General features: G+C 46.2%; 2 protein-coding genes across 5 annotated transcripts in view; both read right to left on the reverse strand.

The window, feature by feature from the left end:
• kcnq2b (potassium voltage-gated channel, KQT-like subfamily, member 2b) overlaps positions 1-4,279 on the reverse strand; it is a 32,335-nt gene extending 28,056 nt beyond the window's left edge. The window contains exons 1-2 of one of the 4 annotated variants that reach the window (XM_075460012.1): positions 3,693-4,279; positions 409-559 (exon numbers count right to left, since the gene is read on the reverse strand). In XM_075460012.1, coding sequence (XP_075316127.1) covers positions 409-559; positions 3,693-3,825 — 284 coding nt within the window. In that variant the 5' untranslated portion in view covers positions 3,826-4,279. The remainder of the gene's footprint in view (positions 1-408; positions 560-3,692) is intronic. The other 3 variants (XM_075460011.1, XM_075460014.1, XM_075460013.1) reach the window with 3 other exon arrangements.
• A 143-nt stretch (positions 4,280-4,422) lies between these two features.
• The window catches only part of LOC142377904 (ral GTPase-activating protein subunit beta-like), a 139,841-nt gene continuing 130,418 nt past the window's right edge, over positions 4,423-13,845 (reverse strand). Inside the window, exons 23-30 of the mRNA XM_075462241.1 lie at positions 12,875-13,066; positions 11,159-11,317; positions 8,916-9,033; positions 8,719-8,838; positions 8,419-8,571; positions 7,179-7,215; positions 6,390-6,529; positions 4,423-6,151 (exon numbers count right to left, since the gene is read on the reverse strand). Of these exons, the coding sequence (XP_075318356.1) occupies positions 5,979-6,151; positions 6,390-6,529; positions 7,179-7,215; positions 8,419-8,571; positions 8,719-8,838; positions 8,916-9,033; positions 11,159-11,317; positions 12,875-13,066 (1,092 nt within the window). The 3' untranslated portion in view covers positions 4,423-5,978. The remainder of the gene's footprint in view (positions 6,152-6,389; positions 6,530-7,178; positions 7,216-8,418; positions 8,572-8,718; positions 8,839-8,915; positions 9,034-11,158; positions 11,318-12,874; positions 13,067-13,845) is intronic.

The following is a 13,845-nucleotide window of genomic DNA, read 5'->3' on the forward strand; positions in this document are numbered from 1 at the left end:
CCAAATGACATCCCGATGTCCTTGCTGTATATCGTAGTTAGGTGCACCAGTGAGTCAGTGCCTTGTTCAGTCCTGGCATACGTGTCCATGCAGAGGAGGTGACTGCTGGTTGCTCCACCCACATACCTATAACACATTGTCTAAACTACACAGTCATGATCTCAACATAAGTTTGAGTCTGGATTCAATATATATTCAAGAGTTGAAAACACTGAAAAACAGCAAACTCAACAGAAAGATAGACGAGCGGCCTTGGGACCGAGGTCACTGAGCTGCTTTAAAGGGTAATACTAAGCTGTTACTGCTTATAGTACACTACAGATAGTGTAGTAAATTAGTTATTTTGACCCCTTAAAGAGGACTGAACACAAACCCTTTATAGTATACAGGTGTGATGCAGGTATTTACACGTAGGCGTGGTAGATGAAGGCCCATCCTCGAGGTCTCTCCAGGACGTTGTACAGGAAGTTCTGCAGCCTTCTGTAGACGGCATTTCGTTTGGGAGGTTTCTTTCCTCCAGAGACGCTGCTGCGCTGGCGCCGAGGACCCTCATCCCCACCTGGGCTCAAATATATTTACAGAACATGCTTAGGTTCACAGCTCATACCAACAATCATTCACATTTTCACAAAAACACCAAATACTTCACTCAAAGACTGTCGTAAATGTTTGTGGGCAAAGCCGCAGTTTCTTAATCATCCTCTCAGCCAGTCCGAATGATGACCTCAGTGATCTGATTGGTTTGAGCTCAGCAAGGTGTTGGAAGTAATCATGAGTATCTGCAATGTTTATGATGATGTTAGGACTCAGGTCAGCTGGTCCAGTCCAGAGTCCAGACTAAACATGGAGAAGCAGCATTTAGCTGTTATGCTGCCAACAAGTGGAACAAACTGCCAGTGGAGATTAAACTTTCACCAAATGGAGACATTTTTAAATCCAGGTTAAAAACATTTCTGTTCTCATGTGTCTATGCATGAAATCTGCACGATATCTTTGAACTTATCTGGACTGTTGCTGGTTTTTAAATTCATTTAAATTATTTTATTTGTTTCTCTTTATGTTCTTTTATGTATTTTTTAATGCTTCTTACACTCCCTGCTGCAATGCTTTTATTTTATGTAAAGCACTTTGAACTGTTTGTACATGAAATGTGCTATAGAAATACATTTGATTTGATTCTATTTGCAGAATTATGAGAAAATTACAGGGATGATCTGCATGAAACTCAGTAGGTGGAGCATAAACTAGGTGAGCCTATCCCTCATTGAGCAGGAGGCAGGACCCTGAACGGGTCTTCACTCCATCAACCATATATATATATATATATATATATATATATATATATATATATATATAAAATACACGCTCCCTCCGACAGTCAGTGTAGAATCACCAGTTAAGGAAGCTGGGGAACCAGGAGAGAACCCACAGAAAGAACCACCCGAGATCAGATCCAGAACCTTCCTGCTCGAAGGAAACCGTGTTGACCAACACACTGCACACCATGCTGAGATATGCCAAGTTTTCAGCTAACAGCTCTTTGGGAATCACCTTGTTGCTGCAGAAATCCTGTTTTCTGTCTGTCACACTGTGTTATCTTTGCTGTTTTTCACACATGCAGCTAAAGAAATGGGAACAAATCTTAATTCCAGTCTAAAACCCACAAAGAGCTTCTAGATTATTCATTTCTGGTGGCATAAAACAGTTTAATCATTTCTTTATATTAATTGTTATTTAGTCATTAGATTATATCTTATATTCCTTTTTTAAGCTTTAAATTGAATCTGATTTACTTTTTCTTGATGTTGAATAACATATAATTCTTATTATTGTCTGTGTTTTTCCTACTTTTAGACGTGATAACGTTCATTATTTTGGGATTAGGATTTTTTTTAAACTGAATTTCATATACCAATTTGACTCTTTTGGTAACTGAAAGCAGTTTTAAAAGTAAATGTACAACAAAGTTGAAACTATGAAGCTGTTTTTCACAGATGCAGCTAAAGAAATGGGAACAAATGATGTGTCTCTGTGACAGGCTGCTGGGAACAAAGTGCCTAAAGATCCACTTTAAAACGACTTCTTTGCTAAGTTGGACACAACACTGGTTCATCCCTTGAGTTAGGAGCCTTTTTCCTGCCTGAATGCTTCATAGCTCAGAGTTAAGTGGCTTAACAAAGAAAAAACACATTCCTCTGAAGATGCTCAGGTACAAGGACTGGCCTGGAGATGAGGGAAGAAGCAAAAAATGTCCAAAGAGAAACTCTGAGAGAGCTTCAGGAAGCCAGGAATAAAACCCAGATTCTTGGCAAAGGGACAAACAGTAAAACGTAAAGTGATTTCTCTGATCAGGATGATCAACAGACCTGGTTAAGGTTCGGTGGTACGAGATGTTGTGCTTTTTGAAAACTGAGCCCAATGGTAGCATGTCCAGAGAAAACAAAGTAGGGCCTAGAACTGACCCTTGGGGAACTCCATAGGACAGAGGAACTATGAATAAGGGGAAATTCACCCGTGTTGACATCCTGAACGATTGCCTACACAATGCTCAAATCGAGATAAAAGAATAGAATGGCTGACTTTAAGTCAAAAAGCACCAACACAGCATAGTGTCCTGAATCCACAACTGAAATCTCTTAAAGGTCTGAGCATTATAACGGGGTTTAAAATCTGACTGAAACTCCTCAAAAATACTAAAATCCTCCAAGAAAGATATAAATTGATTAAAAACAACTTTTTCCAAAACTTTAGATAAGAAGTTTAGTCTAAAATGACATGAAATTGAAGTTGTACAATAGTTTAAAAGCAGCAGGAACACAGCAGGTTAAACTGTTCGATCAAACAAAGTTAAAAGCATCTTAAAGAAAGTGAGCAGGGATACAAGGATGCAACTTTCTACCTAAGAACAGCTCAAACTGCTGAAAGACAGACGGCTCACTGGAAGAGGCAGCGGAGGAGAATCTAAGACCAGATATCTTAATAAAAAAAAAACTCTTTGACTTGCCGAACAGGACTCCCCAGTTTTAAGGAACAAAGCAGAACAGACAGCATTAAACAGTCTGGGGTTTAATGGGGTTAAGCTTGTTTTGTCCAATGGGAGAGACCACTGGGTACAACATTCACGTGCCCAGTGAACCTGATCACCTCGGCTCCTCATCATCCCTCCATCTTTAGCCCGAGGAGGAGGACAGGAGTGAAGGGCATGGAGGTGAAAACAGAGGAATCATCACTTTAACCCAGGCAGCTACAGAACATTTACACTGATAATCACCTTTAAGGCTTCAGTCAGACTTGGTGCCTGCACAGTTTCCCATTTCCTGCTCTAACCTCATTAATGGAACCTGAAGCTTTTTTATTCTCAGGGTTATGGATCACTTTAAACTGCTTTAAACTGTTTTATCAGAGACACCTGATAAACTAAACCTCCCCTCGTAAAACTATTCCATGTGCACACATGGTACATTTTATTCTGCTTACTTTTAACTTGCACATATTGTTTAATTTAATACCTTTCATTAGTGTATGAGGTCATTACTGTAATGTAACGCTGTATTCCCATACTGGCAAAGACCATAAAGATCTTCTGTTCTGTTCTCAGAACCTCAAACTGTAAAGCGTGATTTGGATCACATGCACAGGCAGATGATTTTAGAGGCGCGTGCGCGGTGCATGAACGCGCACTAACTGTTTACCTGCAATGAGCAGCGCTCCGTCCCTGCTGGACTCGGAGCCTCCGGCCTCCAGCCCGACAAAGCCCACCTTCAGCTTCTTCTGGTCGGCCTGCGCCGCGGGGAACACCCCGCCGTTCCGGGACTTCTGCACCATGGCGGAGACTTAGAGACCCGCACCGTCCCGCTGACCCCCGCAGACCTGCTGCCGTCCCGCAGACCTATTTCCAGCCCGCAGACCGCGCTCCGAGGCAGGGAGGAACCGTGGGGAGCATCGGTGCTGCGGAGCGCCGGAGGCAGAGAGGAGGCAGAGAGGATGGGGGGGGGTAAAACCTGCAGAGGCGGCCGTGCTGCGGACTTATTGATCAGCAGCTTTCACACCAAAAACACAATGACGTCACAAACGGGTGATCGATCACGGGTTGAAAACGAAATAAAGATCCAGAGAGCAGTTAGCAGAAAATAGGTTTTTGTTTTGTCATCGCGGTAAATGGATACCCAGTGATGGTAACCATGGCAACCAGAAGGAGGCAGGAGGAGCAAATGAGCAGCTCAGCGAGGAGGGGGGGGGGGGCTGCGCTCTGATTGGCTGGCTCAGATGATGTTTACAGAGTTCTTTGTGTGTACCCAGGACATGAACTATTTGTGCCTCTTCCATCCAGAAAGAGGTACAGGAGTATCAAAACACACACCAACAGACTGAGACACAGCTTCTTCCCCAGAGCTGTAAAATCCATCACCCCATACCCCCCCCCATAGACTGATTATTATAAACCTCTGCAGACAGAGACTCGCACTGCACTGCACTTTTATTTGACTTATTTGACTTACTTATGCTGCAATATTTACAATACAGTCATACAATAACCGGATTGCACTGCAACGTTTTACCTTTTTACTTTAACTTTTGCTATTTTTTATTCTCTTGTATATTATTTAGATATCTTTTCATATTTTTTGTGTATACAAAGCCAAGAGTTCCTGAACTAAATTTCATTATGCCTGCATAGTGACAATAAAGATTTTTGATTCTTCTGTTGTTTCACTTTGGCCATCAGAAAGCTGATGTCATCAAATTATCTGATGATGTCACACAGGACAGGACCAATCAGACACGTGCACTCTGCAGAGGTTTGAGCTCAACCTTTATTAAAGATACAGCTGACATCATTAAACTAAGGTCGGAGTTCAGGCAGTGGCCAATTCAGCCAAAGCTAAGGTCACTATAGTCACATGACCACAGTATCAATAAATCAATAAAGTTACAATAATCACCACAAAAGTCTCCCTCACATAGCCGCTAACATAACAATAGACTCGTCTCCGTCTCCCTGTTAGCATTTGCATTAGCATTAGCATTAGCGGCGGAGGTGCTGAAGTGGACAACCTGAATCCCGCCTTCACTACCTGGTCCTCCTTCCTCCGTCGCTGGGGCAACATTATACTCACCATCACCTGCCCTTTTTTGGGTGATAAATAAATCTAAAGTTTGTCTGCTTCCTTTTCATATTTTACATTAATTAGCAAACAACAAATCCCGCTAATAATGTCAGCGTTGACCTCCAGGCTCCGTGATCTCGTGGGAGGGAGGGGGGGGGTGATACTTAGATCAATTGATTGTGTTGTTCAGAATTTAATTTGTAGTTCATTTATATGTATTAAATAATATATTAATCAATACAAATTGACACAGAGTAATTCCATAAATTCATTTAAAAAAAAGAAGGTAAAATGAACATTTCATGGAACAGGTCAGAGGTCATGGAACAGGTCAGAGGTCATAGAACAGGTCAGAGGTCATGGAACAGGTCAGAGGTCATGAAAAAGGTCAGAGGTCATGGAACAGGTCAGAGGTCATGGAACAGGTCAGAGGTCATAGAACAGGTCAGAGGTCATGGAACAGGTCAGAGGTCATGGAACAGGTCAGAGGTCATGGAACAGGACGGAGGTCATGGAACAGGTCAGAGGTCATGGAACAGGACGGAGGTCATGGAACAGGTCGGAGGTCATGGAACAGGTCAGAGGTCATGGAACAGGACGGAGGTCATGGAACAGGTCAGAGGTCATAAAACAGGTCAGAGGTCATGGAACAGGTCAGAGGTCATGGAACAGGACGGAGGTCATGGAACAGGTCAGAGGTCATAGAACAGGTCAGAGGTCATGGAACAGGTCAGAGGTCATGGAACAGGTCAGAGGTCATGGAACAGGACGGAGGTCATGGAACAGGTCAGAGGTCATAGAACAGGTCAGAGGTCATGGAACAGGTCAGAGGTCATGGAACAGGTCAGAGGTCATAGAACAGGTCAGAGGTCAGAGGTCATGGAACAGGGCGGAGTAGAAGTCAGGCTCTGATTGGCGGCAACGGTAGCGAAGGATGATGTCACTGATCATGTGTTTCCTCCTGATGTGAGGGGGAGGGGTGGAGTCGCTCTCCAGCCGCCGGCGGTGGCAGCAGTTAACGACCATTTCTCTGACCAGAAAAGCTGAAAACAGATGCAAAAATCTGATTAAAAAAAACTGAGAACAGAAAAACTAAAGACTGAAAAACTAAAGACAGAAAAATAGAGAAATCAGCTCAAAGGTTGTGGATATTAAAAGAAGAACGTGGGTGAACAGCTCTAAAGACGTCGTTTGTTGTGATGAGTCGGCAGATAACCCTTTTCAAAGAATATTCCAATAACAGAATGATGACCAAGACTAAAGGAGAAAAAACTAATTTACCCAGAGACCACCTGCTGACCACGCTCCCATTGACCAATGGGGTCACCAAACCCAGCTTGGTGTTAACGTTTCCATGGAAACGGATTCTATAGAGCCCAGTTCTCAGAGGATGGATAAAGATCAGCTGGACATGTGGGGCACTAAGAGACAGATTTATGGACAGAGTTATGGACAGATTTATGGACAGAGTTATGGACAGATTTATGGACAGAGTTATGGACAGATTTATGGACAGAGTTATGGACAGAGTTATGGACATATTTATAGACAGATTTATAGACAGATTTATGGACATATTTATGGACAGATTTATGGACATATTTATGGACAGATTTATAGACAGATTTATGGACAGAGTTATGGACAGATTTATGGACAGATTTATGGACAGAGTTATGGACAGATTTATGGACAGAGTTATGGACAGAGTTATGGACAGATTTATGGACAGATTTATAGACAGATTTATGGACAGAGTTATGGACATATTTATAGACAGATTTATAGACAGATTTATGGACAGATTTATGGACAGAGTTATGGACATATTTATGGACAGATTTATAGACAGATTTATAGACAGATTTATGGACAGAGTTATGGACATATTTATAGACAGATTTATAGACAGATTTATGGACAGAGTTATGGACAGATTTATGGACATATTTATAGACAGATTTATGGACATATTTATAGACAGATTTATGGACAGATTTATGGACAGGGCAGTTTGTGAGCTTCCAGAGTTTAGATGAATGAGGATGAAGTTGTTGGTGAGAGTTTTACCTGGTTTGGGTCAGCAGCTCAGACAGAGGGAAGTTCTCTGGAACACAAACACAAATCTTTCACCCATCACATGAAGGTCACCTGTCATAAACTAACCAAATGCATACATTTCAGGAGACTTTTAATGCTACATTTATTTCATTGCTCTTTTATTTTAATTTCTTATAATCAGATGGGAAAGAAGGGAATGAAGATCAGACCACACATAGACCCTTCTGCTTCAGTAACAAACGACTTCCACAGTTCACAGAACTAAACTCACTAAACTCTAACCATATTTCTGAATCCATTTCTAAAAAACAAGTGAGATGAGAAGCATGTTTTGTAGTTTCTTAGTTTTCATTCCTTGTGGCCTATAAAGTCTTGTTTAAAGCTTTGATTTTCTAAGACGGGTCATGGCTTGAAGAACCCAACAGAATCACATAATCTACAAAAAGCAGATGGAACTCTGAGGTTCCCAAACCAGATGCCCTCCTTTCCCCGACTTCCCCTCCAGATCCTGGTGGAGCCCTAACCCTAACACCCACCTTAAACAAGCTCGACTCTGTACCAATAATGTGGACACAGCTCATACTTTGGTTATGTTGGGACCAAATAGCAGCACTCTGTAGGTGTTATTCAGCCCCACCATGTCCAGAGTCTTCAGCATCTCAGTGTAAATCTTGTCCAGCTTCAGCGCTTTAAATCCTAAAAGTGTTCCATCCACAACCCAATGTTCTCCCCAGGCCCAGCACAACCCGGGACAGACCCTGCTTTCCCTTTCTGAGTTGAATGGTTTGCCAGAACATCCTTGAGTTCAACCTAAACTCCTTCTTCATGGGCTCCCCTGATTTTTCCCATGGCCAAGTTTCAGCTTCCTCCACTACCATCCCTGCAGCCCCTTTAGCCACTTGGTACCTATTGGCTACTTCAGGTGATCCTGGAACCACCAGGTCCAAAAGGCCGAAGTGGAGGTCCAGAACATGGTCCATCGATATGTCCCCAACCTCCCCAAGTTAAAGAGCTCATGAACAGGAGCCTCTGCCAAACATTCCCAGTTCACCCTCACTACCTTTTTGTGTTTACCTGGTACCTGCAGTCTCTCCCTCTAATGCAGTCTGAGACTGTGGGACTGCCCCTGGGAGCAGATAAGCCACTGCTGCCCTCTAACCCTAAAGCTATAACGAACACAAAGCTGGTCTGAACATTATGTTATAACAGTTATTAAAGTAATAATCAGTCCCTGAACACCGTTAGTTACCGAGGTCCTCGTGGCGTTCGAGCCACACGATCAGCAGTTTGGACTCAGAGCAGGAAAACTTCATTTCTTCTGTGCTCAGTTTAGAATGACTCTGTTGGTTGATTGGTGACTCGGTTTGGGGCTCCGCCTCCTGGGAACTCTTCAGCCAATCATCTGCTTGGAACAGGTAAACGTTCACATACATGTATTGATCACACAGACTGGCAGATGATGTCGTTTCTCTGGTGAAAATCAAAATGAAGACTTTAAGCATGCTCATTGGTTGCTGACTGTGATGTCACTGTGACATCATACACTGACTGTATGTGTGCGATGATGGGATGATGAAAGTGATGGCTGTCAGAGCATCAGTGGACATCAGGACAAACCGCCGTCCATCGAATGCGCCGCCTCCGGTGTCGCCCAGAGCAACAGGAAACTCTGGGGCAGAAAACAGCCAATCAGGTAACAGCTGCCTCCTCAGAAAGCGACCGTTATCAGGCGAGCAGAACGCCTACCTGAAGGGGCGGGGCTGACTCCGCCCACCTGCTGCACCGCCACGGGCCAACCGAGAGAAGAGAGGAAGTCCAGGAAAAGAGACTGGACGAGGCGGCGGTCCTCCACGTTTCTCAGAATCTACAGAGAGACAGGTGAGACAGGTGAGACACAGACAGGTGAGACAGAGAGAGGTGAGACAGGTAATACAGGTGAGACAGAGACAGGTGAGACAGGTAATACAGGTGAGACAGATAATACAGGTGAAACAGAGACAGGTGAGACAGGTAATACAGGTGAGACAGAGACAGGTGAGACACAGACAGGTGAGACAGAGACAGGTGAGACAGGTAATACAGGTGAGACAGATAATACAGGTGAGACAGAGAGAGGTGAGACAGAGACAGGTGAGCCCGCAGACAGATGAGACAGAGACAGGTGAGACAGATAATACAGCTGAACCCGCAGACAGGTGAGACAGAGACAGGTGAGACAGATAATACAGGTGAGACAGATAATACAGGTGAGACAGAGACAGGTGAGACAGAGAGAGGTGAGACGGAGACAGGTGAGCCCGCAGACAGATGAGACAGAGACAGGTGAGACAGATAATACAGGTGAACCCGCAGACAGGTGAGACAGAGACAGGTGAACCCGCAGACAGGTGAGACAGAGACAGGTGAGCCCGCAGACAGGTGAGACAGGTGAGCTCGCAGACAGGTGAGACAGATAATACAGGTGAGACAGAGACAGGTGAGACAGGTAATACAGGTGAGACAGAGACAGGTGAGATAGGGAGAGGTGAGACAGAGACAGGTGAGACAGGTAATACAGGTGAGACAGAGACAGGTCAGACAGATAATAAAGGTGAGACAGAGACAGGTGAGACGAAACAGAGACAGGTGAGACAGATAATACAGGAGAGACAGAGAGAGGTGAGACAGGTAATACAGGTGAGACAGAGACAAGTGAGCCTGCAGACAGGTGAGACAGAGACAGGAGAGACAGAGACAGGTGAGACAGGTAATACAGGTGAGACAGAGACAGGTGAGCTTGCAGACAGGTGAGACAGAGACAGGTGAGACAGGTAATACAGGTGAGACAGAGACAGGTGAGACAGGTAATACAGGTGAGACAGATAATACAGGTGAGACAGAGACAGGTGAGACAGGTAATACAGGTGAGACAGAGACAGGTGAGACAGATAATACAGGTGAGACAGAGACAGGTGAGACAGGTAATACAGGTGAGACAGAGACAGGTGAGACAGATAATACAGGTGAGACAGAGACAGGTGAGACAGGTAATACAGGTGAGACAGAGACAGGTGAGACAGGTGAGATAGAGAAATGTGAGACAGGTGAGACAGAGACAGGTGAGCCCGCAGACAGGTGAGACAGAGACAAGTGAGACAGGTGAAACAGAGACAGGTGAGACAGAGACAGGTGAGATAGAGACAGGTGAGACAGAGACAGGTGAGCCCGCAGACAGGTGAGACAGAGACAGGTGAAACAGAGACAGGTGAGACAGAGACAGGTGAGACAGAGACAGGTGAAACAGAGACAGGTGAGACAGAGACAGGTGAGATAGAGACAGGTGAGATAGAGACAGGTGAGACAGAGACAGGTGAGCCCGCAGACAGGTGAGACAGAGACAGGTGAAACAGAGACAGGTGAGACAGAGACAGGTGAGACAGAGACAGGTGAAACAGAGACAGGTGCGACAGAGACAGGTGAGATAGACAGGTGAGACAGAGACAGGTGAGACAGAGACAGGTGAGACAGAGACAGGTGAAACAGAGACAGGTGAGACAGAGACAGGTGAGACAGAGACAGGTGAGACAGAGACGGGTGAGATAGAGACAGGTGAGACAGAGACAGGTGAGACAGAGACAGGTGAGACAGAGACAGGTGAGCCCGCAGACAGGTGAGACAGAGACAGGTGAGACAGAGACAGGTGAGACAGAGACGGGTGAGATAGAGACAGGTGAGACAGAGACAGGTGAGACAGAGAGAGGTGAGACAGAGAGAGGTGAGACAGAGAGAGGTGAGACAAAGACAGGTGAGACAGAGACGGGTGAGATAGAGACAGGTGAGACAGAGAGAGGTGAGACAGAGAGAGGTGAGACAAAGACAGGTGAGACAGATAATACAGGTGAGACAGAGAGAGATGAGACAGGTAATAAAGGTGAGACAGATAATACAGGTGAGACAGAGAGAGGTGAGACAGATAATACAGGTGAGGCAGGTAAGAAAGGTGAGGTGACCTCATTAGCGGTCTTTTGTCCTCCTCTCATGTAGAAGACGAAGACAGAATCGTGGATTCTGGATGGCAGCTGATCCAAACGTCTCAGATCCTCAGAGAATCCCGGAAGAGATGAGTCCAGAGACAGAAGGTGAGCAGGGACGCCGCTGACACCTGGATCCTGCAAAGAATCACACAGGTGAGCCCGAAAACAGGTGAGACAGAGACAGGTGAGCCCGCAGACAGATGAGACAGAGACAGGTGAGACAGATAATACAGCTGAACCCGCAGACAGGTGAGACAGAGACAGGTGAGACAGATAATACAGGTGAGACAGATAATACAGGTGAGACAGAGACAGGTGAGACAGAGAGAGGTGAGACAGAGACAGGTGAGCCCGCAGACAGATGAGACAGAGACAGGTGAGACAGATAATACAGGTGAACCCGCAGACAGGTGAGACAGAGACAGGTGAGCCCGCAGACAGGTGAGACAGATAATACAGGTGAGACAGAGACAGGTGAGACAGGTAATACAGGTGAGACAGAGACAGGTGAGATAGGGAGAGGTGAGACAGAGACAGGTGAGACAGGTAATACAGGTGAGACAGAGACAGGTCAGACAGGTAATAAAGGTGAGACAGAGACAGGTGAGACGAAACAGAGACAGGTGAGACAGATAATACAGGAGAGACAGAGAGAGGTGAGACAGGTAATACAGGTGAGACAGAGACAAGTGAGCCCGCAGACAGGTGAGACAGAGACAGGAGAGACAGAGACAGGTGAGACAGGTAATACAGGTGAGACAGAGACAGGTGAGCTTGCAGACAGGTGAGACAGAGACAGGTGACACAGGTAATACAGGTGAGACAGATAATACAGGTGAGACAGAGACAGGTGAGACAGGTAATACAGGTGAGACAGAGACAGGTGAGACAGATAATACAGGTGAGACAGAGACAGGTGAGACAGGTAATACAGGTGAGACAGAGACAGGTGAGACAGGTGAGATAGAGAAATGTGAGACAGGTGAGACAGAGACAGGTGAGACAGAGACAGGTGAGCCCGCAGACAGGTGAGACAGAGACAAGTGAGACAGAGACAGTTGAAACAGAGACAGGTGAGACAGAGACAGGTGAGATAGAGACAGGTGAGACAGAGACAGGTGAGCCCGCAGACAGGTGAGACAGAGACAGGTGAAACAGAGACAGGTGAGACAGAGACAGGTGAGACAGAGACAGGTGAGACAGAGACAGGTGAAACAGAGACAGGTGAGACAGAGACAGGTGAGATAGAGACAGGTGAGATAGAGACAGGTGAGACAGAGACAGGTGAGCCCGCAGACAGGTGAGACAGAGACAGGTGAAACAGAGACAGGTGAGACAGAGACAGGTGAGACAGAGACAGGTGAAACAGAGACAGGTGCGACAGAGACAGGTGAGACAGAGACAGGTGAAACAGAGACAGGTGAAACAGAGACAGGTGAGATAGAGACAGGTGAGATAGAGACAGGTGAGACAGAGACGGGTGAGATAGAGACAGGTGAGACAGAGACAGGTGAGACAGAGACAGGTGAGACAGAGACAGGTGAGCCCGCAGACAGGTGAGACAGAGACAGGTGAGACAGAGACAGGTGAGACAGAGACAGGTGAGACAGAGACGGGTGAGATAGAGACAGGTGAGACAGATTGTCAGAAGTCTATAAACTGATCTGAGTCCTGTCCACACATCCCTGGTACCTTTATGCTCTCAGGTGTTAGGAGACCCATGTGGGACAGGAAGAGTCGTGATGCCTGGGAGTGGGAGACAGGAGGCGGCAGCCTACAGGTCCCTGTGGCGACTGAAGGGCTGCTCACCTGTGGCGGCCTGTCAGTGAGGAAGTGTTGGGAACTCTTTAAGACCGTGTGCAGCTGCTCCAGCTTCTGTTGTACCTGTCGGACAGAGAAGCAAAGTTCTCACCTGATCCACCATGATCCTCACCTGACCCTCACCTATGACACCTGACCCCCACCTATGACACCTGACTGATCCCTGACCCACACCTATGACACCTGACCCCCACCTATGATCCCTGACCCACACCTATGACACCTGACCCCACCTATGATCCCTGACTCACACCTATGAAACCTGACCTCCACCTGATTGACACCTGACCCCCACCTATGAAACCTGACCCTCACCTGACTGACACCTGACCCCCACCTATGACATCTGACCCCCTCCTATGATCCCTGACTCCCACCTATGACACCTGACCCACAACTATGATCGCTGACCCACACCTATGACACCTGACCCCCACCTATGATCCCTGACTCACACCTATGAAACCTGACCTCCACCTGACTGACACCTGACCCCACCTATGAAACCTGACCCCCACCTGACTGACACCTGACCCCAACCTATGATCCCTGACCCACACCTATGACACTTGACCCCCACCTATGATCCCTGACTCACACCTATGAAACCTGACCCTCACCTATGACACCTGACCCCCACCTATGACATCTGACCCCCACCTATGAAACCTGACCTCCACCTGACTGACACCTGACCCCCACCTATGATCCCTGACCCACACCTATGACACCTGACCCTCACCTATGATCCCTGACCCACACCTATGACACCTGACCCCCACCTATGACATCTGACCCCCACCTATGACACCTGACCCCCACCTATGATCCCTGACCAACAC

Source organism: Odontesthes bonariensis, chromosome 3 (genome assembly GCF_027942865.1).
Source record: "Odontesthes bonariensis isolate fOdoBon6 chromosome 3, fOdoBon6.hap1, whole genome shotgun sequence".
Taxonomy (NCBI): domain Eukaryota; kingdom Metazoa; phylum Chordata; class Actinopteri; order Atheriniformes; family Atherinopsidae; genus Odontesthes; species Odontesthes bonariensis.